Source organism: Struthio camelus, chromosome 5 (genome assembly GCF_040807025.1).
Source record: "Struthio camelus isolate bStrCam1 chromosome 5, bStrCam1.hap1, whole genome shotgun sequence".
Lineage (NCBI taxonomy): Eukaryota > Metazoa > Chordata > Aves > Struthioniformes > Struthionidae > Struthio > Struthio camelus.
This window is the reverse complement of record NC_090946.1, coordinates 80,330,728-80,358,685: the sequence shown is the minus strand read 5'-3', so window position 1 is coordinate 80,358,685 and position 27,958 is coordinate 80,330,728. Positions and strand designations below refer to the sequence as shown.

The 27,958-nt window shown below is 47.7% G+C and overlaps 1 protein-coding gene across 1 annotated transcript in view; it reads right to left on the bottom strand.

Annotated features, from left to right (window-relative positions):
* The window catches only part of FERMT2 (FERM domain containing kindlin 2), a 92,453-nt gene that overhangs the window by 5,914 nt on the left and 58,581 nt on the right, over positions 1-27,958 (bottom strand). Inside the window, 10 exon segments of the mRNA XM_068947531.1 lie at positions 525-746; positions 1,146-1,252; positions 2,642-2,766; positions 6,010-6,059; positions 8,404-8,538; positions 10,478-10,585; positions 10,939-11,041; positions 11,182-11,407; positions 11,863-11,895; positions 16,737-16,871. Coding sequence (XP_068803632.1) covers positions 525-746; positions 1,146-1,252; positions 2,642-2,766; positions 6,010-6,059; positions 8,404-8,538; positions 10,478-10,585; positions 10,939-11,041; positions 11,182-11,407; positions 11,863-11,895; positions 16,737-16,871 — 1,244 coding nt within the window.

Here is a 27,958-nt window from a genome sequence, read left to right as displayed (position 1 = left end):
ATGAAGCAGTGCAAGCAGCTGCAGCTACGCTGATCCTCAGGATCCCTGTACGAACTCTGCGCAAAGAAGCGGCTTTAATCCCAGCACGGGGGACTGACTGCATCTCGTCACCGCGCGCTGTTAGCCTGGCGCAGAGAGAGACGCGGGCAGTTGAACGACGCTTTGCCACGCTGTCGTTCTGCATCACAGCGCACGGGGCAAAACCAGCTCCAAAAAGCTGTTTGAAATAATCGGTCCCGCGCTGCCTAGACCGTTCAATGTGCATCATCGCGCAAAGCCTAAACAGCGTAATTAAAATCACAGGTGCCCCAAGGTTTCATCCCCAGGTGCTGGATCAAAACCACAAATGTAAGTATGCCTTTCATTTCAGTAACCGTGTGCATCCACTCAAAAGACAACGACACCTGAAAACACTTAGGGTTAAACGCTGGCTCCTGCGGAAAGGGGTGCAGGTTTGGCCCGGTCAGTAGCAGCGCCGTGGTGACGAGACACCCGAGGCACAGCCCGGGCCGGCGAGCACGTACCTGCTTGTTCTTGTACTTTTTCAGGTAGCGAGGTGAAACCAGACACTCGGGATTAATGTCCGTCGTGATCTGTTCTGGGATCAGCTGCGGGTCCGGGTTCAAATGCTGCATTTTCAGAAACGACAGGATGTTCTGCACTTCCAAGCTGTACGAGCTGTCCGCCATGGTCTTGCCCTTGGAGGCGAGCCGGCAGGCCGCCATCCAGTTGGCGTACTGCCTCTCCTGCAGCCCGGGGCGAGAGATGGAGCCCGTCAGACCGGCGGCAGACGGCCCCCGGCCCCAAGCCGACCCCAGCGAAACCTTCTGGAGCCACAGGAGAATCAAGCACACGCAGCAAAAGACGGACAGAGACCCAGCCACAATGTAGAATATAACAATGGGGCAAAACCAAGGAAGAGGAGGAGCCAATCTGGTACTCCAAATTCACACACATGCTCACATGCAACTCTGAATGCCAAGATCGGATATTTTTGCATGTGAGTGCTTTTTTTTTTGGGGGGGGGAGGGTTGCTGTTTTTAAATTCACAACAGCGAAAGAGCACATCCAGGCGTGACCCACGCAGGATGAGACGATGGAGGGCAAAGGGAAAACAGACGGCCAGTTAAAAGTGATAAACTTACATTATCACAGCGAAGCCAGATTTCATTCATTCCCTCTGCAACTGGAATCAGAAGTTTGATGTTAAACTTCTGACCAGAGATGTTCACATCAGGGGTAACTTCACATCCTACAATGAGGGAGCCAATGTTTAACATGTGTGTAAAGAAGTACACTTTAAAACAGGGGAAAAAAAAAAAAGAGAAAGAAAAAAGCAAGCACTCCAACTACACAGTGTCAAATAGCATCTGACCGCTGCGAAGGTCTTACACCATGTCTGACAGGACAAATGCTCTACGATGCAGGGAAAAAAACACTACAGACATCTCTTTTTCCAAGGAGAAGGAAAAAGGGGAAAAAGCAAGATCCGATTGGAAGCAATAAAGCCAAAGCTAACGCACGCCCACAGGATGCGCCCCCAGCTCCTGCCGGACCTCGCGAACGGACCAGACGGCTGGCAGCCACCACCTAACGCAGAAATCCCCAGGAAAGGGCAGGAAAACGTGGCTGGATGGGTGCTGACTGTCCCCTGCCCCGCCGTGAGCCCTAGGCATTATTTCGGCCGGGGTGCGCCCCGCGTCTATCTTGAGGGATGAGATGGGAACACCTCTCAGTGCCGGTGTCTGAAAAGGACTGCGAGCAGTTGCGCGAACCCTGGGGGTTTTGAAAACTCCCAGTTCGCCCGGGCTCCGCTTCAGCGCGGCCTCCGGCATTCTTGAAAAGTGCCGTCAGAGCAGATATGTCAAAAGCTCCCAAAAAGGTATTCCAGGCGCTTGCAGGCTGCGCTTTGCTGTGACTGCAGGCTGAGCTCATTTGGCACCGCATCTGCTCTTGCCGCCACGGTCCAAAAAAAAAAAAAAAAAAAAGAGCTTTCTGCAGTTTCATAGCTCTCGGAGCAGGAATGTTTTACTTGACATAAGAAAGGCCAGCAGCCTCAGGAATTTAAAATCGAACGTGCAGGGCTTGCAGGGAGCGCGTGAGCGAGGCTGCGCACAGACAGCGCACGGCAGGGAAAAAACTGCAGACAGAGCAGGGAAAAAACTGCAGGCAGCCCACGAAGAGAATGGTCTGTTCTCTGCAGCTCAGCGTGTGCTCAGGCTCATTCTGCACCGTTGGCGATATTTCAGCTATTTAGAATAGGCATGAAAAAAAGGAAAATGGCAAGCCCTCCTCTTGCGCTCGCTCAAACCCGCTCGGCTTTGCCCTGCAGCAGATAAGCAGACCGTTCAGAGCAATCCCCACGAGCCCGCTGAACCCCGGCGCTACAGGGGGGCGAGCCGCGCTGTCCCTCGGCAGCCGATCCTCTCTGTGTCGCTGGCACGCCTACCGCGTGTTCGCTTTCCGGAAGCGAAACTGTACGCTACGCTATAAACCCAGGCACCTTCTTTGCTTTAAACGTTTTCACTCAACCCTAGGATGATGTCTAGAGTGCTAAGAAGATAAATCAGTGGAAAAATAAGAGGCGAGAGTGGCAGACTATTATTGGAATAAAATGCAATAGCGCTCATGTTTCGCTTACCTCTTAGATTCATCTGGTGTGCAGGAGTCCCGTTGGATTCCTCTTTGCTTTTATAGCAGGAAATAGAGGTATCTTTGAAGGTGCACCAATACGGCTTGTAACCTTTTAGTGTTAGCTTCTTAGGCCTGCCAGACAGGTTGATGAATATTACTACGTGAGATCTACAGTTCTGTGGGTGACAGGGTTTAGTTTAAGGGACACTAGGAGGTAAGCTGAACTCCTAAACCAAGCTGTTGTGCCTTCACGCTGAAGTTGTTGCTAGCTTCACCCTTGAAAGTCTGGTGTTAGCAACCATGGACCAAGGACCATGGAGAGTCCTTGCCCAGGAGCTGAACAACCATTTGTTATTTCTTGACCTCTTCCCTTTGCTAGAGTAATGTTAGGACAAGAAATTGAGCTGCAATTGCAAATCTGGACTCTTCAATCCCGAGTTCCCAGGAAGGACGATCCTGGTGAGATCTCATTAAACTTGAGGCGGGGGTAAGGGAGACTATTATAAAAACAGAAATTTCCATGAACCACTGAAAATCTTCATCTTCACCTGCTATATGAGACTGGAACCAATTTGTTCCAGCTCTGAAAGGAAACAGTATTTAAAAAGGACTTGTCTGTCAAGCAACATGCAGGAGTACACATGCTGTTTTCTTTTCAAATACTCAGCTCCACATCAGAAAAGGTTCAGTTCCTTCCTGTGCAAAACACGAATTTTGCTTGACTCAGCAGAGCAGGCGATGGCCCAGCAAGCCAGCGGCAGAGCAGAGCAGCCACCAGGTATGACTGATACTGCTGAGGGATTAGCTTCATGGAGCTGCAAGTTTTAGAACTTCTTCCACCCCAAATTTCTAATCCTTATTCAAAGACCATATTCACTGGCTTCTCCTCACAGCCCATTTCTTGCATCTCCATCCTACGGTCATCCTACCGATCAACCGTTAGCTATGAGGATCAAACACATGATGGGCCCAACTGCTCCTCCGCAAGGGCTCCCTGCTTTGATTTCCACGAGAAAGCGTGCCCCGGGGCTGAGCACGTCCCCAGCACCAGCAGAAAGGAGGGGAAATCCCAACAACCTGCTGGAGAGGAGACCTCCTGCCAAGCCTGAAATGCACCGAGATGACCGAGCGCGCAAAATTTTGGCTGGAGGATGCTCAGCGTGCACCTGAGCTTCGTCGTTCCCACACTGTTGATCAATGTCTGAGCTCAGGGATGTCTGCTGGCTTCTTCTGCCATATTTTTCTGCACACATCACAGCCTTCCCGCGCGCCTGCACGCGGCAGGAGAAGCGACTGCAGAGTTTACATCCCCAATTTCCTTCCAAAGCTGCCTCCAAGTGTTCAGCTCCTAGCCAAGTTTATAAGTTATACATGCAGGTTTTCCATCCTTTGCTTCTATGCTTTGATCCGTATGTACTGCCTTGAGCTTTTTTGGGGCTCCTTTAAATTGCAGGCAGGGCGTTTTGGCTGGTCCGGCAGGAACCTGGCTGGCAGGGGCCAGAGAAATTTCCCGAGTCCTCGCAGTGGCAACGGGGCTATTAGGGACATACGTTGCAGCCGCTCTACGATGAAGTGGGATGGAAAAGTGCAAGAGGCACCTCCAAAACTGGGCCAGCTTCTAACCCCACGTCATTTACGTTGTATTTCTGGCAGTAAAATACTGCCTGGCCCTCATTTTTAGTAACAAATTCCAATGCCACACTTTCCCTTCTGTATGAAGTGAAGAGAGCCCCTTGCCTTAAGGTACCCGCTGAGAAAGCCAGATGCCTCCGGGAACACACACAGAGGTTTCAGCCTACATCTGCTGCCTTTGAAGTAGCAGCAAGCTGAAGCCGTGGTCAGCAAGTTGCAGGGACCTGGCTTTCCATTTGGTTGAGGGATTAAAAAAAAAAAAAAAAACACCTCCAGAATTTAGTCCCACGTCCTCAAGCTGCAGCAGCAAATTTGGCTGAAAGGTGGCTACTTAAAATGAAGCAGACGCAGAACTCGAGCTGGGAAAAAATACGCTGGTAGTAGGTAAGGCGAGGAGATGTCAAGCTCCCAGGCTACAACCAATGGTTTTAAGGCTTCTTTTTGGGTTTATCCAAATTGCAGCCGCGGTGTTCAGAAAGGTTATGAACAACACCGGGCGAGAGGAGGGAACCAACATCTTTTCTCTGCTACATCTTCCCTCCCCAACAACTGGATCTCCAGTTTGCGAGTAATTAGCTTCCTGAGTGGTGCCTAATTTTATTGGCAAATAAAGCACATCAAAGGAAATGAGTCTGCTTGTATGTTTGCTTTTTTAAAGGGGGAAAAAACACCCACTCGGATGCATGGCACAGACTCCAGCCCTGAAACTTTCGCTGCAGCGATTAAAGCAGACCACAAGCCCAGACTGACTCCGAGAGCAGGACTAACCTTATTAATACGCATTACGAGACGGAGAAAGAATTTTTCAGAACACAAGTAGCAGGTTCTGGCTCCAGAACCAAACAATTATAAAATAAAGGCTTGTTACAGAGCTATTTTGCTGTCGCTGCTTTTCTTCTGTTCCTATACCTATTCTGTGAAATCTCATTGAGGTTCATTTACAGTTTCCAGAACTTTCATCATAACCCCAACGCAGCAGGCATTAAATTGTAAAAGACAGTCGTGACTGCCAAAATATTAGTCAAAGTCCAGACGCTGCTGTTCCCAGTTTCCAAGTGCCATCATCCAAGTTAAAAAGAAATAATAAAAAAAAACTTTACGTAAGTGAGACGGAAGAGCAGGACGGTCGACTTAAACCTGCTTCTTTTGGCGAGAAGAGAACAGATAGACCGTAATCCCAGTTGTTTATAATTTAGTCACCTCCTTCAAACCAGGAGAAGTATCTGAGTGAGGTTTTTGAGCTACATGATACACCCCTAATTTTAGGATAGGTTCATTAACTTACTGGCCCTAACTGTGTTACGGAAACCTCTCGGCATGTACTAGTGGCCAAGCGAGGCAGAAAGTACCTCTCCCAGCTCCGCTGGAGGGATGCCTACGTGCCGCGTGTCCAGGGTGGAAAAACCAGGAAAACACCCTGGATTTTACAGTTGAAGAACTGATCAACTGCAGGGCAGTATCCAGCGAGATGCTCTGGAATGTTTTCACTAGCGTTAAATATTCAGTGACTGTGCCAAATGCTGGATGAAGAAGTAAAATCTTTTAATACCTCGAGAGCCCAGATATTCTGGGCTGTAATATTATAGAGCCACTGGGTGCTCACTGGCATTTCACACACGGTAATGCAGCGGTGGGCAGCAAAATCGTGAGACGGGCGGGAAGAACGGACGTTTAAGTGGTGATACTATTAATTATTCATTGACATTATCAGTTTCACATGCACCTTTTCCCATCAGTACTTACTTGAATACTTTAATGTAGTCAGCAAGTTCAGGAATGGAAGTGATGTCACCCTGCAAATAAAAGATCATCCCATTCATTCCTCTGCCAGGCCCAGGAGCACTGGTGGGGTGGGTGGGCCCCGCGAAGAGGGAAATGAATCGGTCTGTTAGACAGCGACATGCAACTGCTCCGAGGGAATTTCTCCAGGGCAGGAAATTTGGTAAGGGCCTCGCTGTCAAACGTCAGGGACTCACAGGTCATAAAATCGCTTCTAGGAAAGTACAATCTATTTCACAGAAGGAGGAAGCAGAGCAAATCTATTGCACAGAAGCGCTGTTTTGAAACAAGAGAACAATACTTTTTATTTCGTTCTTTAAGGCCTTTGGCCTTGTGGAGCCAATTCCCACCTGGGAGGTCACTTACTGTCACACAGTGGCTCATGTTTGCATAGGAATTTTTCTGTTCCACTGATTTCTCCTTATGCTCTGAACAAATGAGAAAGGTGCCGTTTCAAACCACCACGGAAGACCGTGGAATGGCTTTCTGAGAGTTCGGCATGGCATTTTTTCCAGCTTTTTCATCTTGAGTTTAGCTTAACATACCTGTGTATTTTGGATGAACAAAATACACAAGGTGATGGCCTTCTCAATTCCCATCAGATCAGACTAAATGGTTTCTGAATCACCGAAAAAACAAACACTGCTACAACAGTTTTCAGCAGCAAGTCAGCTTACTTGCAGTCTGCAATGCCCGAAAGCTGTTTATAGATAGCATGGGGGGGAAAAAAATCAAAATCTAGACAAACAATCCAGTAATTGCCCATTATCCATATTCAATTACTTGAATGGCTCTGGAAATGGCTACTGTTAGCAACTGATACAGAAAGGGACGGGTTTTCTGATGAATCATTGTGTTCTTCATTCTCATCTGGCAGGGACTTAGTATTGTGCTTCAAATCCGTTCTGCAAGAAAGATCTCTTGCCTATGAAAACTTCTCACTATTTTTACTGCACCTAAGCAATGCTGCTCTCCCCACAGTACAACTGGAAAGAGCAGCATAGGTTCATACCGTAAAACTCGGCTGTTGTTAATGACAGAAAAGCAGGCTAAATATGGTGTTAACTTCAAAGGAGCCCTCATAAACACTTAAAATAACTGTATGAAGTCAGGGAAAATTCAGATTGCAAAATTTCAGCGGTCTTCTGTTTTAAAAGGATCAGACATAAAAAGTGAAAATCAAAGATGGCATAAATGTGCAAAACTACGCTAGCTGGAAAAGCTCTTCTGTATGGAAACGTACGTGCCAAGTCTGAACGTACCTAGTCCTTTTTCTGCAGTTCAATTTTGAGACCTTATAACTTTAAAGAAGGACGATCAGTCTTAAAAAAGCACATCAGAAAAAAGAAACCCTCTGAACTGCAGTCACAGACCACTCAAGGATAAAATCCAGTCTAATAAAAATAGAGTTTCTTTCATAAGTCTAAGTTATTCATAAGTTCTTTCTGAAAATCCTAGCAGCTGTTTTAGGTACTGTAAAACTTTGTCATGAATTAGAAAACAGTGGAAGAGAAACCTCGGTGGGAAGAACTCAGTATTTCTGAAAGTCAGTAGAGAAAATAGAAACCAAATAAATTTTATTTGAGTTTTCCATTATTTCATCAGCACGGTGGCTCGGTGCGTCGGGGGTTTGAGTAAAATCCCTTTCCACGCACTTTTCCAGTTGGGTTGGCTAAGGCTTAGAGAGGACGGAGCAACTTGTCCGTGGGGTCACACGAGCAGCCCACGGGTCCTGCGGGAGCGCTCGACTAGCCCGCCTCGCTCGCAGTTTGGCCTTACAATCCCAGTAAGAAAAAAGCGTTCTTGCACTTTGCTTCTGCGGCAGCAGAGACGGACACGCGGGAACGGGCTCTGAGCTCGCAGTGCCTGCCTCTGGGTGCTAAATTAAATGGGAACACCGAAAAAAAGAGAAAGCAGTCCCATAGCCAGCAGCTTAAATGAAGCCTCAGCTTGAATACGTGCCCTTGGTCAAAGAACTTTTTATCTTGTATCCGGGTTCAGAGCACAACTCCTGCTCCTGCTCTGAGTGTTGGCTGGAGCAGACACTGCCTGAGGTCCTTTCCAACCTAAATTATTCTTCGGTATTTTTGAAAATACCATCCTGTTTTATAAAAATATTATCCCGGTCTAAAAATATTACTCTGCATTGCTCCGTTAGGTTGTGGGCAACCCTCTCGTGCTGTAACAGCAAAAATTTTAAAAAAGGGAGAGGAAGGAAACAAAAATGGCTAGGGGCCTGGAAAAATTCCCCTGTACACAGTTCATGATTATCATTCCTGCTTCGCTAGAGGGAAGTCAAAGGAAGGGGGAGTAAGGCATGCACGAGCCGCCTCACCATCATTTGCCCATAACTCTTACCAGGATTGTTGACGTTTTGCCACCTTCCAAAGTAATTTCTAGATCAGAAAGCGCAGCGTCCACCTCATCGACCTCCTTGTCGCTGTTGTTCAGGTGATTTTCCGACGACATGATGGACAGCTTGTTGATGTGGTACTGAAAGGCAAGGCACAGCCTCCGTGAACGCGGAGTATTTAACGACGACGCTTCTGCGATCTGCTGAAGACCCCGTGTTGTCACAAACTCGAAAGCTGCAGGGAAGCCACGCCGTCTTAGGACGCTACGGGGGATCCCAACCTCGAAGCGGCAGCGCTGGTGACCCCTCTCCCCGGGGACTGGGGCAGTGGATGCCGCAGAGGACATCCCGGGCTCTGCACAACATCGTGTCGATCTCGGTGCTGATTTACAGCACCTGCACTACAAGGATGCTCACTGACTCCGCGGGACGCACCGAGCGGCAGATACGACTGCGCAACGCTTCACTGCGCGGGGTTTTGCAGGTCAAGCACAGATAGACCGGCGGTGAGACTTCAAAGCACGAGGAAGAAGTGCAACCCCAGCTCCCGCTGCTGCCTGTGGGAGTTTGGTCCTTAGCCACTGCGGGAGCCGAACCCTGCTGAGGCTGAGAACTGAGCGCAGCCGAGTCAGGAATGAGTCTCAGATGCGAGCGTCAAGCCCGGTCACAACCCTATCGGTCCCTGCTGAATTTGTAACTGGTTGGCGGCACGGCTAGCGCTACACACGGGTAATGCAGTGCATCTTTGGGGAGTTGTAGTAACCCTGCCCTGCAAACCGGATGCTTTCTTCTCCTAGGTGGAAGTGCTGCGATAACAGCACGATGAGCCGGGGGAGGAAGGGCAGGAACCGAATGTGGACACGGCACCTCCCAAGTCCATCTGCACAAGAGCGTGGCTGCTCTCCGCAAGCCCTCCTAGCGGGGATCCGGCCGGGAAATGGATTTTCCCAAACGTGCAGACACATCCAGAGAGTGACCATCTCCAGGGAACACCGCCAAATTTCTCTGCCGCATCCAGGATCACATTCCCGGCATCAGCAGGGAATAAAGCCATATCAACCCATATCAACCCATATAACCCCAATAATCCCACAAAGCTAGCGACCGGCTTTGCTCTTTTCAATTCATTTCCGCGAGGGCTTCTCGGAGGCTGCAGTGAGGGTTGGCGGTGGCCGGAGGACGGATGGCCGAAGGACCGCTCCGAACCTCGTGGGGCAGAGCTACTCTTTTCTTTTGGCAATAACTGTTTAGCACTTTTGGATGCACAAACTTTTGATTAAATGGTACTACCCACATTTGCGACAGTATCAAATGAGCGCCAGACAATTGTGCTGCTGAACTAATGGGGTGTGCTTGTGGGCATACGCACACGTATGTGCACATTTTACACCTTCTCGCACTTCAACTATTTTTGCCACAGAAATCCACAAAGTTGGTAGTATTAACCGCCCGGTCAGTACCATGCTCTGTCTACTTTGGACCACTCAGAGAAGTAAACTGAGTCTTTATATTTCTAGTTTTGTTCTTTCTTCCTAGGAGAGCGGCCCCGAGGAACGCCAGGCCACCCGTAATAAATGGGCTGCCATCCGTCTTACAGAAGTCAATAGCAGGTGTATTATTTATGCCAAATCACACAGAATTATTTCATAAAACAGATACATAAATAGTTCTGGGAAACCCACAGATAATCACCAGCTGTCCTGGAGGCAGCATGCCAGAAAGTCATAGTTCAGTAACCTAATGTACTTACTGGGATTTTTAAAAAAGGGCAAAACTAAAAGTTAAAATAGACATAAACATGTTTGGTAAAAGCAAGCTAAATTCCTTTTCATGAGAAGTAATAAGCAATAAATATTTAAACTACCTAATAAGCTCAAGCGAGTATTAGCAAACAGGAAACAGTCCAACTTCTACCAGCACAAGAAGTCCAAGTTCCCCACCAAAGACAAGACGAGGCTTTTAAAACACCATTTAGAGCACATTAAACTTAACACGCTCATCAATATTCAGCAACAGAGAAATCTGAAAAGCTACAATTAAGTTTAATTACAAACGTAAGTATCTCAGCCTGTCTCCTACCTGCAACGCGGCAAACATCATCATTTCTTCCTCTGTGCACTCGATTTCCTCCAGCAGAATAGCCCACTTTGACTGTTCGTAGAGCTGGTTGATCCTGATCGCATCGTACTACAGCACAACGCAAAAACACAGGACAGTTGTAAAACACCCTCCATGGGAAGACCCATGCTTCAAGCATAATTAGGAGATAGTTAACCCTTGTATTTCAACCCACACTTCAATTTGAGATTGAAAAGCCTTTAAAAGCATTTAAACAACCCTTAGGGCAACCCAAGCAATACCTAAACCTCAGCAGACCAGTAACACATAAGCATGTACATCCAGGGCTTGATGCACACGTGACCACTGTTCAAAGGTGTTCAAGGTGAGGACTTGCCAGCACAAATGAATACTAGAGACACAGGTGGCCTTTGCTTGAAATGTCTGCCTGCAAGGTGCAAGTGAAATAAATAACTCTGTACCTTTGGATTCAGGTCAAAAAAGCTGTAGTACTTGAACCGGAGCAGCAAAGCCTCATTTTCTTTCACCTCCTGTTCCATAAGAGATCTGGACGAATCCAGCCATCTGCAAATTGTCAACAACGGGCAACACACACAAAAAGCTGTGATGACTCTTGCAAGAATGCAATTTAAAACCACATATTAAGACAAAAAAAAAAAAAGAGGAAAAGAAAAAGAGAAAAGAAAAACAAACCCTTAACTCACCCTTGGTTGATTTTGGCTTTATCAAGAAGCGCTTGTGGCTTGTACATTTTTGCTAAGGATTCTGGGGATGTGACGGGCTGGCTCACGGCCAGGATGCCTGGATTTCCCTCCGACAAGGCACTGTCTCCAAACCAGGCTGAGGTTGGCGACAGAGGACTGCCATCGTGAGAGTCGTAGGTTGGTGTCATAGTTTTGCTGTACAGTCCTGGGCTTGAATATATGTTTCCTACCAGTAAGAGGAATAAACACATCGTGTTAGCTTATGGCCAGACCGCATCTGCTCAATACAAAGCCAACTCAACAAACAGATGAAAACCCTTCTGATTCCATTTTTATGATTTTTTTCCACAATCAGAAAACACTGCACTGCTTGTTTTCCCATGAAGAGCTGCCTCTCTCTCTCTCTCTCTCAGCTCTTCTTGAAGAGCAGAACTGATGGAAAAGTCATTTCAGCCTGAATCCATGGGAAAATATTCAGACCTCCGTGCTCTGAGGTCTGTGAGGACAGCACTTCCTCTCCGCGTTTCTGCAGCACCTGGGACGCTGTGGCCACGAGCGGCGACCGACTTACCAGTGATCAGTCGTCACTTAAAGATTTTGGAAGTCAAAAGTTTTAGAGGAGCGGGAAAATAAACTAAGAAAGAGACAGAGCGCAAAAAGTCCTACTGAGGTGGAGCTCACCTTTCACGGGGCCGATGTAAAGAATATCGGTGCCTATAGAGAGGGAAAGAAAGGAGGGAAGTGAGAAGGCAAGAGAAAGACACCGGAGGAGAAGTCAGAGAAAAAAGGACAGAAGCTGAAAACATGCACCTTTGTAACAGGTCAGAATAGCACAGGCGAGGTTTAATCTCCCAAACCCGACTGCAAGCCCGACCTCTGTCCCAGCAGAGCCGGTCCCTTCCTGGCCTTTGCTGGGGCTTGGTGGCCTTCTTCGGCCTCAGGAGATGCACGAGCTCCTCCTCACCGCCCCAGCATGCACTCAAATCTCCGGGACCGACAAGCTTTTCACCCCCAGAAACACAGCTGGAGGAGTTTTCAACACACCCTGAAACGCCCAAGTTGTAGTAAATGTAAACGACAGACTTGCCTATTTAAACTGATTCATCTTAACACCAGAAGGACGTTTTAAATGAGTTTGCAAAAATATGCTTATTGCAAAATAGTTTAGACTGGATAGGAAAGATGTGGATTCTCCGAGCTTCCTACTGTTCCCGCAGACTATTTATTAAAGCGCTGTGATTCTGGCAATCGCACTTTTTCAATGCAGACCTTAAACTGCCGTGTTTTCACGGTAACTTACTGCAGAGCAGACTCCAGCTACGGAGAAGCAAGGCAGCGCCTACTGCGGCATTTTCAAAATATGTGTTTATGTTACTGCCCTGCTGTATAATCTCAGCTGTTACTGAAGAGGAAGAAATATGTATTTTTTCTCTCCGTTCCTCACCCTTTGACTGCCTTGCAATATGACAAACCAAAGCCACTCCCAAAGCACAAATTTTGCAGACCTGCTGATTATTTCATGAGGTTGCTTCGCTTGGTTGAAAAGCGCACAAGTCAGGCTAAATAATGGGGAATACTTACAAAATAAGGGGCATAAATTCCAGTTTGGGAAGACAGTGTTAAATTACTGCTCTGATTAGATATTAATGTATCTATCAAACTGCAATTTTTTTAACAAATACTGAAATGATCACAAAGATACCCAGAATCTAACCCACCTCTTTATACACAACTTGCAGTACTGTTACCTGACCTGGCAGACAAAGCATCCGAAATGACTCCAGGTTATTTTATTCGTGTTAGAGGAAATGGCTGGATACAGAAATGTCACGTTTTCACAGACAGAAGAGCTTGCTCCGATAGCCAACTATATTTGATATTAGGATGTTCAGTAAGTGGTGCTATTTGGCACAAAACTAATTCTGAAGCAAGCATTGCTTCTAGGTGTTTTAAAGCTTTACAGCTCATACAGATGCAAAATAGAAAATTTTTTTTTTTTAATTACGAATATGAGCAAAAGAAAGCTGAGCCAGAATGGTATCTCATATCCAAAAATAGCTGAGAGCTAAATAGTCCCTATTGATCTCATGGGAGCATTGATTTTTACATTAAGCGGGTAAAATCCAGATTTGCAAAATAACCGAGGTTCAATGACCCTAATGTAAGTAATTCCACTGTGTATATAAATCGGGCAATGAGCTCAACATCCTTTTGCTACACACAGATCTGCGCAACAGTACCTAGAAAGGCCAACACTTGGCTTTTTGGCAGAGGGCCGTGTCTAATTCTTCCGCCTCTCCCGGGAGGTGCTCCCCACCTCTGCCTCTCCCCGCTCCGCTCCCACCTTCTCTCTCCCTGCTGCTGGGCAGCATGTTGGTTTTCCTCGCTCGTAAGAGAGGGCAATTTTTATAAAAATCACCGGCATGTGCGCAGACGTTCAAAATCGACCTTAAAAAGAATGCTATTAAGGTTGCTGAAGGAAGCACTTGGCAGCGTTGAAATGGCAGAAGTCAGGTCTCCTGTGCCGTTCCTGCGTTTAGACACTGTCTTAGGCTACCGTCCAGCTCTATGGCCACAGGCGCTTTACTCCAAAAGATCCCTCCTCACTGAATGAGCTAGAAATTACGGAAAGCTGAGCTAAACCTCTGGAAATGTCTGAGACCAAAACAATAGAAAAACCTTTCCAAATTGTCTTTTTTTAAGATGGGTATCTCAAGAAGCCGTAAGAAAGGTTTTAATCCCTCAAAACAGGGAAATTTTGGAGTTGGGAATACTCACGGACAACCCCCCAACTACTCCGCGCATTGTTCCGCATTTTGGAAAGCCCCTCCAGATAATTTCATGTATTTCCTGATGATGAATTATCTTCCTCTCGAGCAGTTTCTAAGAAGTAAACATTAAAAATCCTTTGCTCTACTTAAACACTTCGCAGCACCCCCAGGACGCAACTGAGAATTTTCCCACAATGTTTAGGAGTGAGGAAATGACATGGATAATTCTGGGCATGTCGGCCTCATCTGGAATTGAGCAAAATGATGTGACGGCTGACAGACCCCTCTGCAGAAGGTAATGCAACCCATGCCAGCAAACTCCGCACCATTTTGATGGGACCATAATCAAAACTAGCTTTGATGTCACCTGCTCATCAAAAGCACTGACTGCGGGTCCATCGCTGGTTTAGACAACGTCTCAAAAGGGACGCCTTCTCCCCATCTCCGCTAGCATCGCGCTGGCACCACGTTTCTGCGGCCGCAGAGCAGACGGGCAGGGCTGAACACAACCCGGGCCAGCAAAAGCAAAACCCGCTTCTGCTGGGCAGGAGACGGTAGCAATACTGCATCGCAGCAGTGTGCGGTTCATAGCGATTTCCACAAATATATCCAAGGCTTTTCCAAATTTGTCCAGCCCCACGGCTTCCTCGCCATCCTGCAGCAGCGAGCTCCACGGTTTGATGACGCAACACGTGCCGGGGTGAATCTTGGGGAAATTAGCTACAAAGCACTAAGAAACGTTGGCAGGTTTTCCTATGGACATCCACGCACATGCCTCATGTGAAAGCCCACCTTCCCTCTCTATTCATGTTTCTGCTCCAAAGCACGGAGGAGCAGAATGTCTCCAAGAAAACGTCCCTTGGATTTTCTCCTAATCACGTTCTCCAAGACGGCCGAAGTATTTCAGAAGCAGCTTCCTTCAAAAAATTTGCCTGAGGTGAACATTGTCACAGAAAATTTCAGTTTACACAGCTATAAGTTGGGCTAACTTATAAACAAGTGAATGCAGGACTTAAAGCGCTGGGCAATGCTTACTGTGGGTGTATTGACAGCTCTGCCTATAGCGATTTCAACTGGTTTTACTGCTAGCTTACCAAGCAACAGGGTGTCTCAGTGTCAAAATATGCCTATTAAATCTACATGCACTGAAATAAGCAGATCCAGAAATATTAACTCATTTTACATAAGCATTCCGCACATGAACTAATGTTGGAACAATATTAGGGACAGCTAATTGCTAAAAGTTTATTCAGATTAAAAACATGACTGCTAACTAACAGGACCTAAACATCACCGGTAACTGCAGTAAGTAAAACTGCAGCAAGTTATTCATTCATAGAAGTAAAACAGGAAAGAAAAAAAAGCAAGACAGTTCAAAGTCACTTGCTGAAAGAATAATAAATAATTGAAATTAAAAAATATCTTTTGCATTCATTTCCTACAAAGCCAGCCAAGTATTTCCTATTAATCTAATAGAGCGGCTCTTCTCCAACGCTGCCTTTCAGAAAGGCTAATTACTACCTTCAAAGCCAAAAATGCCAAATGACAATGAAAACTGATTTAAGCCTTGAAACGGGCAGTGAACATTCTTCTAGTCAGGCTGTTCAGAGGAGGGGGAGATGAGTATCCCAGAAGTATTTTAAAGCACGTTGAAGGACAAAGAGAGAATGGGGAAGAAAAGGGTTGTTTCTCCCTTGCTACAAGGACCGAGGGACCCATGGTTTGCTACGGAGCCCGTAACGCCCAACGCTCCCCAACTGCGACTCCGGAGCATCTTGGTGGACGTGCTCCCTTGATGATCGGTCACTGGAGGCAATTCTCGCTCTCCGTTTCCAACCACCTCCTGTGGCCAATCTCCTGAACCACTGGCTGGAGCGAGCCCCACGTTGGGGTGCTCGGAGAGCCGGGCCAGCTCCGTCCCTCCAGCGAGACTTTTTTTTTTTTTTTTTTGAAGTAAAGCTGCCCTGCTTCCCTCTTAAAACCAAGAGCTCTGGCAGCCGGACACGGCTAACCGCCCGTCAGCACGCATGGCTGCGTCCTTCTCTGCGAGTCCCTCCGCGGTGAAGCGCTCCCGCGTGCCGGCCTAGCTGCGAAGCTGCTGTCACGCGCCTTCGACCGCCAGCCTTGCACGGCCACGGCCGGTTCGGAGCACCGCTCACCATCTACTGCTTCATCGTTGACAAAATGCTAAGTTTGCAAACGCCCGTCCGGATCAATTTGCTGCCTGCGGCAAGCGATGTTATCTTGTTAGCAGAGTTATTCTGTTAGCCATGTTACGCTGAACATAGAGATCTGCAGCAAGGCCCTTAATATAAGGGAACACTAATACGATTAATAGAAAGACCATTTTTGCTGGGCTATAACTAAATTACTAGAACTGTGGTACTGGCTAAAACACACTTGGAATTTCAAGTTAGGAATGATTTTCCATTTAAGTCCTGTCTTAATGGCATAAGAAAACATTCCAGTAACGCAATCTGAGCGCTAAAGTAGTCACACTTGGTTCCTTTCTATTTTATGAAGTCTGGCGTTGTTCTGTTTCCTTGCATACCTCACAGCTTCAGGCACTCATCTGTGCCGTCAGGACCGAGTGCTGCAGCCCTGGATAACTTGCTGAATTTTTCTGGGGTCCCTTTCTTGCTCAGACCTCAAGAAATTAGGTGAGACCACTGCTGCTATATATGGGTTTTTTTTTTTTGCACATGTTCCAATGTCATTTTTTGGCCATCTCCTCCCAACCCCTTCCCCGTAAGCCCATAACTCACAGAGCAAGCCCCGACTTACCTGATCCCGGAGTGATGAGCGGGCCCTCCAGTTCGAGGGCCTCGTCTTCATATTGATCATCCAACTTCTTCTTTTTCTTCTTCGACGGATCTCTGGGTTTCCTCAAAAGGGAGAGCTCTTCTGGATGCCTGATGTCTAGGGAGAAAATGGAACAATTTTACAAAGAAAAGACAAAAACAAGGAAAGAAAGAAAGAAAAAAACCCTTTCTTTAGTAACAACATCCAGTAACTTGCAAAATCTCCCTTGGCTGACTTTCCTGCTCCGCAGCTGTTAAAAATAAAGCTGAGAATATCCTTCCTACAAACCCCTGCCTGTAAGCCTCTCCTCCTGCACCAAGGGCTGGAGAGGTAACCATCTCGTTCAGGGAAAAATCACCTTTATACGCTATTTTCCAGGCACAGTCACTCAAATGCATACACAAGCACTACCAGCTCCTGTGACAGAGAGACTAGAGGCATTTCCACACATTGTCTTAAATACTACTTTTTTAATGAACACTTTGATTCCTCTTCAGGCACCTGCAGACCAGCTATTCTCACTTCTCTTGGACCAATCCAAGAGTCAAGCTGTTTATTTACTTATCAGAATAGGAATTTCGGAGGCTAAATTTAAGGCACCCACTCTTTAAACAGATCTTGGCCAAAGTGTTTCCTTTGCTTCTCCCACTTTCCTGCCCCAAACTAGCATAAATAGTTTTTAAAATGTGTAATCGGAAATGAAGAGCATAATAGTGCATTTGTGCTTTAAATCATGGGACTATCGTGATATGTTTCAAGAAAGCACATAATCAGCATGGCTCAAGAAAACAAGAACTATATAAAAACTTACAGAAAACTTACAGAAAAAAGGGGTTACAAGACTAGTGATTCAGTACTGAAATCCTCCCCGAGAGTCCTAACTTCCATCACAGACACTGCAGCTTCAGCAATTAGAGCGCTGTGCATTTAATTTCCATTCCTGCGCTTTTGTTGTTGGTCTGGGTGAAAAAAGCGTTTCGGGGAATCATGGGGGACAGAGCAGAGCCGTGGGAGACGCGACCGGAGCGATGCAAGAGCCATTCTGCCACGAGAAGGTGCAGAACCACACAACACGTCGCCCACGAAGGGTTTTGAGCTGCGCCCCTGGGGAGATTTCCGATAGGGCAAAGATAAGCCATTTTATTGCAATGATGAAAGACCACAAAATGCAGGTCTGAGAGCTCTGACATAGAACTCAAATTAGGAAAAGGAGATTATCGGTGGTACTTGAGTCTGGAAAGAAGAGCTTCAGCGCTCTTCTCCGCAGCTGGCTGTCTCTGTTCAAGCGCCTCTGTTGTTTCCCAGCTCCGGTTTCCGCGTGTTCCCCCTGAAAACGCCTAGCTGCATGGAGATGTGCAAAGCTTTGAAGTCTTAATGCATTATGGGGAAAAAAACCCCACAATCCCTGTCTTACTAGCACGTTGTTTTTTCGCTTGCAGCTTTAGCTTCTAAGACACGTAACAAATTGCCCCGGGAGAAACTTGCTGTTTTCAGGCTACCGGTGCCCCCCGTCCGTCTGGGGGCTACGTGCAAGCTCCCCTGCCAGCCTGCTGGAGACGATGACCTGGGCGCGAACATGAGCCCTCTTAACGCTCCGTCACAGCAGCAGCGCCAACCCGCAGGCGTGCTCTTACTGCCAGGTCTCCTCGATACGTTTGCACGATTTGCATGACATTTAACTTCTCGGGAATCAAGAGTTTCCAGGTTTTCCTGCGACTCTTGGCTGCGCGGATTACCTGCCGAACGCGATCCGGACACAACGCCCGGGGAGCGCTGCCTCCCGAGACGCTCGCCCGCCCGCTCTCCCCTGCATCTCCCTCCAGATGAGCTCCAACGCAAAATGCCGACAGCACTATTTCCCCGTTGATTGTTTTAAAACATTGCAGGGGACGTGGTTGTAGGCAGCTGCCTGCAGTACAATGAATTGCTGCAGACTAGGAAACGCAGGAGCAGATCAAAGACAGGGGAGCGGGGGATAGGAAACGAAGGAGACAGAACTGGTTGCAGTGCAGCTAGAGTCTATTTTCCCACCAAGAGGATCGCTGAACGATAAGTATCAATACAATAAGTATTTGTTCTAATAAATAAGTGGTTATTCTAACAGGGCGAGGTTGCACGGTTCGTGCACAGCCGTCCCCCTGACAGCAGTGGGAGTTTGCTGTGCACTCCCAGGCCCAGGAATATAATTAAAACTGGAATTCGCTCCCCAGCACGTGATCTAAATCGGACACATCTGGGCTGCACTCTAAGAAGGCAGATGTGTTTCCTACACTGATTCACTTCTGCCTACACCGGCCTCTTTCTTGACTGGACGCAACCGGTGAGAACGGCAGGCTGGAAACGAGCTCTCCTTGCCTCCTCGCCCCCAAGCCCACGACACACTATGAGCTCATTCACCACAAGGACTTTTATCAGACAGGATTCCCGTCCTACTCCGGACAGACACATCTGGCTCGTTTTAGTGCGTAAACCCCAAGACCGTTCCTTCCAAACCCCCGTGGAAGCGGTATGGATCCATCTCCTGCAGCTACAGTAGAAAACACCAGCATTTTTACGGCTGCAGCACTTGGGCTTTTTCAGTTTGCCTGTCTTCTGCACTGGCAGAGATCGGCCCCGGCGGTAAGCAGCTGGAAGGAAAAGGACCCAGAAGCATAGATACGACACCATTAAATCGCAAAACCAAACTCTACCGTAATTGTTTCCACGTTCGTCAGCGTAAGGCTGCCACTACTGGCTTACAACTACAAACAGATTTCAGGGATTATCTTTTTTTTTTTCCTTTTTATTTATTACAGCACAGCTTCCCTGGCAGGCTACGTCCCACGTCCCCCGACCTTCGCTGCCCTGCGCCCGGCCAACGGGGCTGGCACGCGGGCTCCCCCGTCCCATCCTGTCCCACGAAGCACCGCGAGCTCTCCGGAGCGATGCTGGTAACGCCGTTAACAGCGTCACTGCGATGCTATTTTAAATAATGGACTATGCTTTTCCCATAGGTGACCGCTAATGAGCGCTTGTCCCACGGCGTTCCCTCATCCAGAGGTCGGGCACCTCTGGATTTAGCCATGTGGCGGGTCCTTGCACCATCCTCTGGCTCTGCACCCCTCCGCTGGCAGCGACGAGGCACGGAAGGGTTGAGCAAGTAAGTCTGTCCACGCTCCAATTAATTTAACCCTGATTTATTATTACCACTTACAGACCGCCTAGCATAAGCTCTCCACCCCCGCACTCACTAACGGACAACAGCAAGTTTCACCGTCACTAAAAAAGCAACTTTCTGACCATTTCTAGCGACGAATACCTAGCGTGTGAATGCAGCCTGCTATTTCGATTCACATTTATCATGTCTAGCTGATATCACTATGAAAAAATCCATCAGGATAACCAGGGTCATGTGGAAGGGACGACACGCACAAAATGAGGAGTTCCCCGGGTATTTTGCTAGCAAGGTTTATACTCTTATGTTTATTTATGGTACATTAGCAACTGATACAGGCTCTCAGCTGAAACCATTCAAAGAGGCCAAGAGGAGGGCTCCAGGCCAAGCTCGGCTCCTGAAAGCAATCTGCTGGAGAGGGCCCAAAGTTTGACCATCTGATTTCAAAGTGACTTTTTTTTTTTTTTTTTTACAGTTCCTCAGTTGTTCATGACGCTACCTTGGGATTACAGAGAATAACTGCAAGTTTTCGGCAGCTGCTGCCAAACGCTGCATCCCTGCAGGGCACGGGCAAGGCAGCGGCATCCCGCCGCCGCGCCGCACTACTCGCGCGGATTGCAGAGCAGCCCCGCTCCTTCGGCAGTCCACTAAGTTTGGCATTGATAAACCACAAATTTCACAGGAATACTAGACATACCACCATTATAGAGGCTTATAATGCCAGTTGCATGCTTCAGGGTTGGGGGGGGGGGGGAAATGTCCCTTGTGCTAAAAAGCACACAACACAAAAAAAGCAAGAGAGCTGCTACGTTGTTTTCATTTCCTACACAAGAATTAGAGAAAAAGCGAGAATCAACTTTGGACATTTTCTGGCTGTACTTTTCAACCTTTTAGTAAACTACTAGTGAAAAAAAGTTTGCCACTGCTGATGATTAATACGTTTACAAAGGGTTTTCAAACATGTTTTGAAAAGGGACAGGCTTGGCAAACACGGTGTTTAGTTACTGTAGCTAAAGCAGAGACTATCCAAGGGTGTAAGGGCTTGCAGATGGTAATACTCTAGCTAATTGGAAACTGGGACAAGGAATTGCTGTACAGCTCCAGCCCCCCAAATCCTGTTTTCTTAGTCATAAGAGCAGGAGAGAAACCTTGAAAGGATACAAGTGGCGTAAAACATTGCAAGTCCTTTACACACGTTTGTGGTTCTTAGGAAACTCTAAGTCACATCGCACTTCTAGAGAAGCTGATTTCCTGGAGTTGTTCATCTGGGGTAAGATATTTATCCGAGGACTCGATTTCAGCCCCCAATTCACAATTAAAATAATCTATTAATATTTCACCCTTTTTTTTTTTTTTTCCCCAGCGGAAGCCAGGCTTGTCGTCTCAAAGGCCACTCTGAAGCAAAAACGGCCAGTGAAATGCGGGTGAACTAAAAGAAGTGACCTTCTGAAAAACGCTGGCGCGTTTACCCTGCAATTTATGCTTTTGTTACCATTGCTTGGGATCCTGTTTGTTTTAAAAGAGACTCCTTGTCTTGTCTGTACACGAGAGACAGATGGCACTGGCAACGTCTACTTGAAATTACTGTAAATGATCCTTTTAGTATTTTATTTCTATTTATTGTGTAAGCGTGTGAAACCCCAGCTATTCACTCTCTTGCTGGGAACGCCTGGCATCGCTGGTGGCAGGCTGCGGGGGCCTGCCAGCAACAACAATCTGCAAAGATATGCAGAGCTCTCCATATGGAAGGGACGGCTCGAATCAAAAACTGGTTCAAACCCTTCCCCCCCCCCCCCCCCACTAGGTCTGCATCCAATTTGTTGGTATTTTCAAGTTTTCTCCAACTCATGCTGGAAGAGCAGCAGCCTCGGCTGAATCCTCACATTTCTCCAGCTCGAATCTGTGACGTGGCGCAAGTGGAAAGCCGAGCACCGGTCTCCAACCTCCGCCGAGGTCCTCGCCTTATCCATCGCAAAGGCCTTAGCTTCTGCGACAGTCATTAGTCTTGCAAATGTTAGACCGGTGCCACCAGGACCCAGCACCCAAAGGAGAAGGCAGAGGAACGAGAAGGGAAGGGAAAGCAAGACGCTCTGGGCCAATTCCTGGGGGGCTGCTGGTGCTACCTGTTTTTTTCTTCAGCCGTCAGTCATTCTCCTGCAACATCCACGCCTGGCAGAAATATTTCACCAAACTTAGCAGATTTTATCAAGTGGGTAAAAGCTCACTCGTTTAGAGGCTAAAGCAGCACACAGCACAAACGCGTGTTTCACAGGAGGCATTCCATGCATTCATGCAACTTCGTAGGATACATTTCACAAATGGGAACATGAAGGGGGCTTTTAACCTCCGGGACAATTTTTTCCAGCCTTCGGACTAAGTGATTTTACTCCCAACACTACCTTTTTTTCCATTAGCCTGGAATAGCCCATTTGTGCTGGGCTAGGTCTGGCTGAAGACATACCCTTGGCCTCTCTGTCCCACGTAACCCTCACTCCTTTTCATGCCATACACAGCTCCCCCTGCCCAGCTGCGCCCATTTATTTCCCAACCAGAAACCTAGAGCAGATCTAGGATGTAATCTTATTTCTTTACAGACTGAGCCCACGTTGACTGAGCCCAAAAAAATGGCTTTAAAGAAAAACATCCACCTTGCAGAGTGTACAATTCAAAATTTAGGCTCTTTTGGGACAGAATCCACCAAGTAAATTCCATAGTGGCTGCACCTTTACCCACCAAGGCGTATTGTAGGCTGCCTCTTCCCTAGTGATGGGAAAAGAGTCACGGTCAGAGACGGGATGGAAATCCATGTCTCTCGGGGTAAAAAAAGGGGCAATTTTGCTGCTTTGCCCCCATGAGCCGCAGTGTCCTGATGCCTGCCCTCGTCGGAGACATGCAAACCAACCTCCCCGTTCCCATGGCAGCAAAGAGGCAAGATATGGTTTGGGGACCCGAAATGACAGTAGAAGTGCTCCGAGGGATGAGTTCTCACTCCTGCAAGAACCCAAATTTGCAGGACTGTTGCATCAATTGTATATACTGTTGTATTTCAACCATACATGCAACAAGGCATCGCCGACTGGAAGTGCTGTCTGAATATCCCCACTTGCATGTCCTGATACTGTCACACTGCACAGATGGGTCCCCATCCGCTGCAGGCCTCCCAAAGAGGGACAAACCACCCCAAATCAGAGTCCTGGGTGGCTGCCCTGCACGCCAGTGATCACAGCAAAACCCCGCCACGCCGACAACGTAAATTAGAGTTTCACTGATGACACTTCTGCATTCAGAACATGCACAAACCCACCCACATTTTAAAATTACGGGAAATCACCCCGGCCTAGTTTTGATATATAAGCTAGTAACTAGTTGAATAAACTAGTAATAGTTGAATAAACTAGTAATAAACTAGCCCCTAGTTTTAATATATAAAAAAGTTAATCTTCTGAAGAAGCTCTCTTAACTTTCAGTTTTCAGTGCACCCTATTCTTGGCTCCCTTAGAAGGCCAGAAAATTGGTTAGCTGTTTAAGTATAAAAACTCTGTAATTTTACTTGAAGCATAGACAGCGTTTAGGGGAAATCCTCTCTTTAATGCTGGTCCAGTTACCCTAAATTAGGAAATGTGTTTTGAAGTGGAATAAATCTGCACTGGATCACCACTGTCTAGAACCAGTGACTCATAAAAATTACAGGCCTTACACATCCACATGATGATTCTTAGAAAAAGGAGACCTCAAAACCCATTTCTCTCTCATTTTAGACTCAAAACTACAATTTTTTTTGAGGGTGGGAAGGAGGGACTGGATTCTGTGGACTGTGTTTCACGGCTCAAGTTCACACAATGAGGTATCAATGGACTCATCTCAAACATAAATTGCTCCAAGGTGAAGTTTTGCAGCATAGTCTAAAGGCAAAAATAATCTAGCTTTCGAAGGCCCGGCAGAGAAGATCGCAGTTGTGCTGGACGTGGTACGGTATGTGACCACAGAGCAGGCTGGCATCCCCGTAACACAGTTTACAAGCTTCGTATACCCTGCGCGCATTCAGAACATTTTATTATGGATTCTTCAGTTGGCCAATGGCTTAAACATTTTTTTGGGTAAAAGCCAAGCTCTCTGCTTGCTTCCCCAGGCCAAGCAGCTATGCACGTCAGGGACATCCCGAGAGGCCTCCTGAGATGCCCAACGAGTGTTGAGGGTGCAGACCAAACCGGAGCCGACCCTGGCACGCCGAAGGGTGGCACCAGGGAAGAGGAGGGAAGGCAGCACAGTGGGGCGACCTAAAACAAGATGCAACTGCTCCTGTCTCGGGTTCCTGGCCCTGACGTGCGTCACAAAAGCATTCCCAAATTCTGTGCAGGAAAGCAAAGCGCGTGGTGGGTTATCCCTGGACCCGCTGCCTGCCAAACGCAGCAGTAGCTGGCACACGCTCCAAAGCTGTCCGGTGGGGCTGCCGTCGCGTGAGCGCCGGCTTGCAAACGCCGCCTGCGTTGGTTGCCCAACAGGGTGGCACCGAGAGCAGAGATCACGAGCAATTAGCAGGGAGGCACCCAGGAGGAGGAAGAGGAGGCAGAGAGCTGCGACGGAGCCAACCTTATTACCAGCCCAATAAAGGTCCATCGGAAAGACAGAAGTAGTCAACGAACGCTGCACATTTTGGTGGTTTTTCCACAAGTGGGATGAAATCCCCAAACTCCAGCTGTCCAGATGCCTTTTAGAGCACAGACAGCGCTTCAAGCCCGTTCCCTAAAGCTTCTGAACTGCAGTTAGAGTCAAACTAAACTCATTAGATTAAGCACTACAAACAAGAGAATAAATCCACTTATATCCTATAAAGAGCAATCGGACAGAGAATAATCTTAAGAAATGCAGCAGTATCAGGTTTGGCAGCACCTCCTGATGTCTTCAGAATGAAAGTCTATTTAAAGGGTCTCCGTCAACAGACGAGTAAGGATGAAAAAATTCGTTGACTCACTCGGTTACATATAACGTGATGCTACTTGAGGAGCAGAATAAGGACTGGGGAAGGGGGCGGGGGGCAGATAGGGGGATATATTTTTTTTTTCCATTTCAGTTACTTTGCAATGAAGTCTCGTTATTTCTCTTACAGTCCGTTTCTGCTGTTTGTCTGGATCCTACACAACAGCTGCAGAGGAATATAGGAAAGCAATAAAAGAGGAAAACAGTAAAATGAAGAAGTTGGCAGGAGTACACTTGTGCCTCCCAATTTAAAAAGCTGAGCACATTTCAATTTGGCAGCCTCTCTAAATGGTAAGATTTCCTTCCACACCCATCCCCTAGACATATTTAGAAAGAGCTGCGCTACTGCCAAACCCTCTCTCTTCTTGGTAGCAAAAGTTAGCAAGCCCTGCCTCAGTTTTTCATTGGGCCCGTCTCTACGCCGGTACATGCACTCCCTCCCAAATACCCTGTCTCCAAGCATCTTTGCAGCGCTCCTGAGCGCCCAGGGACCACCATGAGATAGCTGGCATCGCCCCTCCGAATCCCCCCAACGTGTGCTCAGATGGATCTATCAGGGCTGCATCTCAGCCCCGGCGTTTTAGGGGAAACACGGCTTTTTTGAGGTGGAGACGGGAGATGAAAGGCATTCTTCTAGGGAGGAGGCATCCAGAGGAACATTTATAGCTCCGCATGATAAGAGGCAGATAGGCTGATCGCATGCGCAACCGCCACACGCGGCAGAGCGCGGCCTTCCACGGGGCAGCAGGCGTACGGCCAGCGCTGCCCTCCCAATTTGCAACGGGGTTCACATTTATTTCGACAGAGAGACAACAGCTAAGAGCATCGCCGGACCCCTGCGCCTCCCAAAAAGCAACTGGGAAAAAAGCAAGCCAGGACACGAGGCTGCTCTCAGAATGGCTTCGCAGTAGGAGCCACCCTCTAACAGACAGCCTAGGATTAGTCGGTGGCTTTTGCAGGTCCTTTAAAAAAAGGCACAGATTAAGGCAGGGTGGGAAGACGCCGAAGCGACAAGAATCCACAGCTGACGCGGAGTGGCACGACAAGAGTTTGCAGCAAGCGCGCCGCGCCGCCCCGGCACGACACCACCTCTCCACCACGAGCGCTGCTCCAAGTCGGAAGTGACAGCTTCTCTGGAAACAAACTCAGCTAAAACCGGCTGTCCTTGGGCGACTACTCTGTGTGCTAGCGAACGCGGGCACGGCCCTGGGAACAGCGCGCATCTACTGCTAGTACCAAAGGGTTTAAGTTTTGTAAAAATAGCAGCTTTTTATAGAAGTTTTTTGGCAGCTGAGGGCGTGGAAATATTACAAATACTTCAGAAGTCAGAGGACATTCTGTACTGGAGGAGAGACCGGTTATTTAAAAAAAAAAAAAAAAAAAAGGTAGGTCATATTCAGCGTCTAGACTGCTGGACGGTGTCGCTTTGCTCCAGCCCGGCTTGCATCACTGAGCTCCCAAATGCCACTGTCACCCAGTATCGGGTTGCGTTTAGTGGCTGGAGGCAGAAGCAAGCAAGCTTAGCTGTCGCCTTTCCATTAGTCACATAGTCTAGGGTAGCGTGTTATTTTAGGGCAGGGAGAGGCGAGCGGACGGGGAAAGGAGCATGTCACATTTGTGTGATTCACTCGCCACTCAGCCGCGCTTGCCAGGGGCTCGCTGCAGCCCTTCCCTCCTTCCTCTGCCCCCCGACGGTCCCCCGGGACTGCGTCTCCCCATGGAGGAAGGCTCCTCATTTCCCAGCACCATCCCTCCCTCCTCGCATCCAGCGTGCAGCGTCCCGGAGGGCTGGAGACCGGTCCAAGGTGGGATGCGGGCATGGCTACTGTTGTTGCTCCACACAAGAGGCTCCATGGACTTTATTTTCCAAAACAGGTGATAAATTCGCATTAAACTCTATGAGGATAAGGAGGCAGGATAAGGAGGTAAGACGTCCTATGAGCCTCGTGTCTTGCTTAGGGAAAAAAAATCTGTAGGGAACTTCAAGTTTTGCAGACCCTCAAAGAGGAAAAAGGGAGGGAGGAAGAACATTTTCTGGAGAGCAATACAAAGCATCCACTCCTCCCAGAAAGGACAAGGCATGCTTCCAGCTCAGACAGCACATCCTCCTCCTGGCCTTCCCCATCTCCACCAATGCGAGTACAATAATCTCCGTGTTGTTCTGCTCAGGCTGAAGGAATCTCCGCAGCTGGAAGAACACGAGAAGGATGCAGGTTTTCACCCTGTTAGAACAATTTTCCCTTACCCCATGGCTCTCCAATACATATGCTAGTTCCCTGCTAGCAGAAGTCAGGCTCAGAAGCATCATCGCTCAGGGCAGGAAATGCAAAGGCATGGGAAAAAACCTTCACACTTGCGGCTCACTGTTTGCTTTTCCTCTCTCACACAGCAGCAGCGTATCCTGCCTTAAATCTGCTACTGCTCCCAGGATACACGGAGAAAAAAAAACTACAGACTTCAGCAGTAGCAATGGGGAGTCTGCAAGGAAGCAACTTAAGGGCATGAGAAGATGCAAGCCTTCTGCTGCCCCATAATCAAACGAAGCTATTGTGCATAAAAAGAAGATTTTTCCTGTTCATGGTTATGTAGGACAGTCAGTTTGCCGGAACTCTGAATGTAAACTGGCTGGGTATTACTTGCTTAGCCCCAATTCCACATTCAGTTCTGTGCAATACAGCCACAGCTCGTTATCTCCAATAATCTCACTTTCCAATGGAGATACTCCCACCCCTACTAATAAAAAGCGTGGCTTTGTAGCCATCTCAAATTACATTTGCATATTTTATGGGCTGCCTGCTGAGCAGAAAAGTCTTCCAAGCAGGATCACGACAAGAGGGGGACACATGGGAGACTTGTAAGGAGAATCGAGATCCCTACACCTCCCCGTGCCACTCTTCCCTGCACTACTCTATACGTTTTAGCTTGCAAAGTTGAATCTCCAGCAGGCAGAGAACATCAGAAATACTAACCAGCAGTGTGTTATTCTGACAGACAGTGCCACAGGCAAAGGGAAAAAGAAAAAAAAAAGAAGAAAAAGTGAAGTTTTACTTTCTCTTTCTCTGGTTTTTAATCG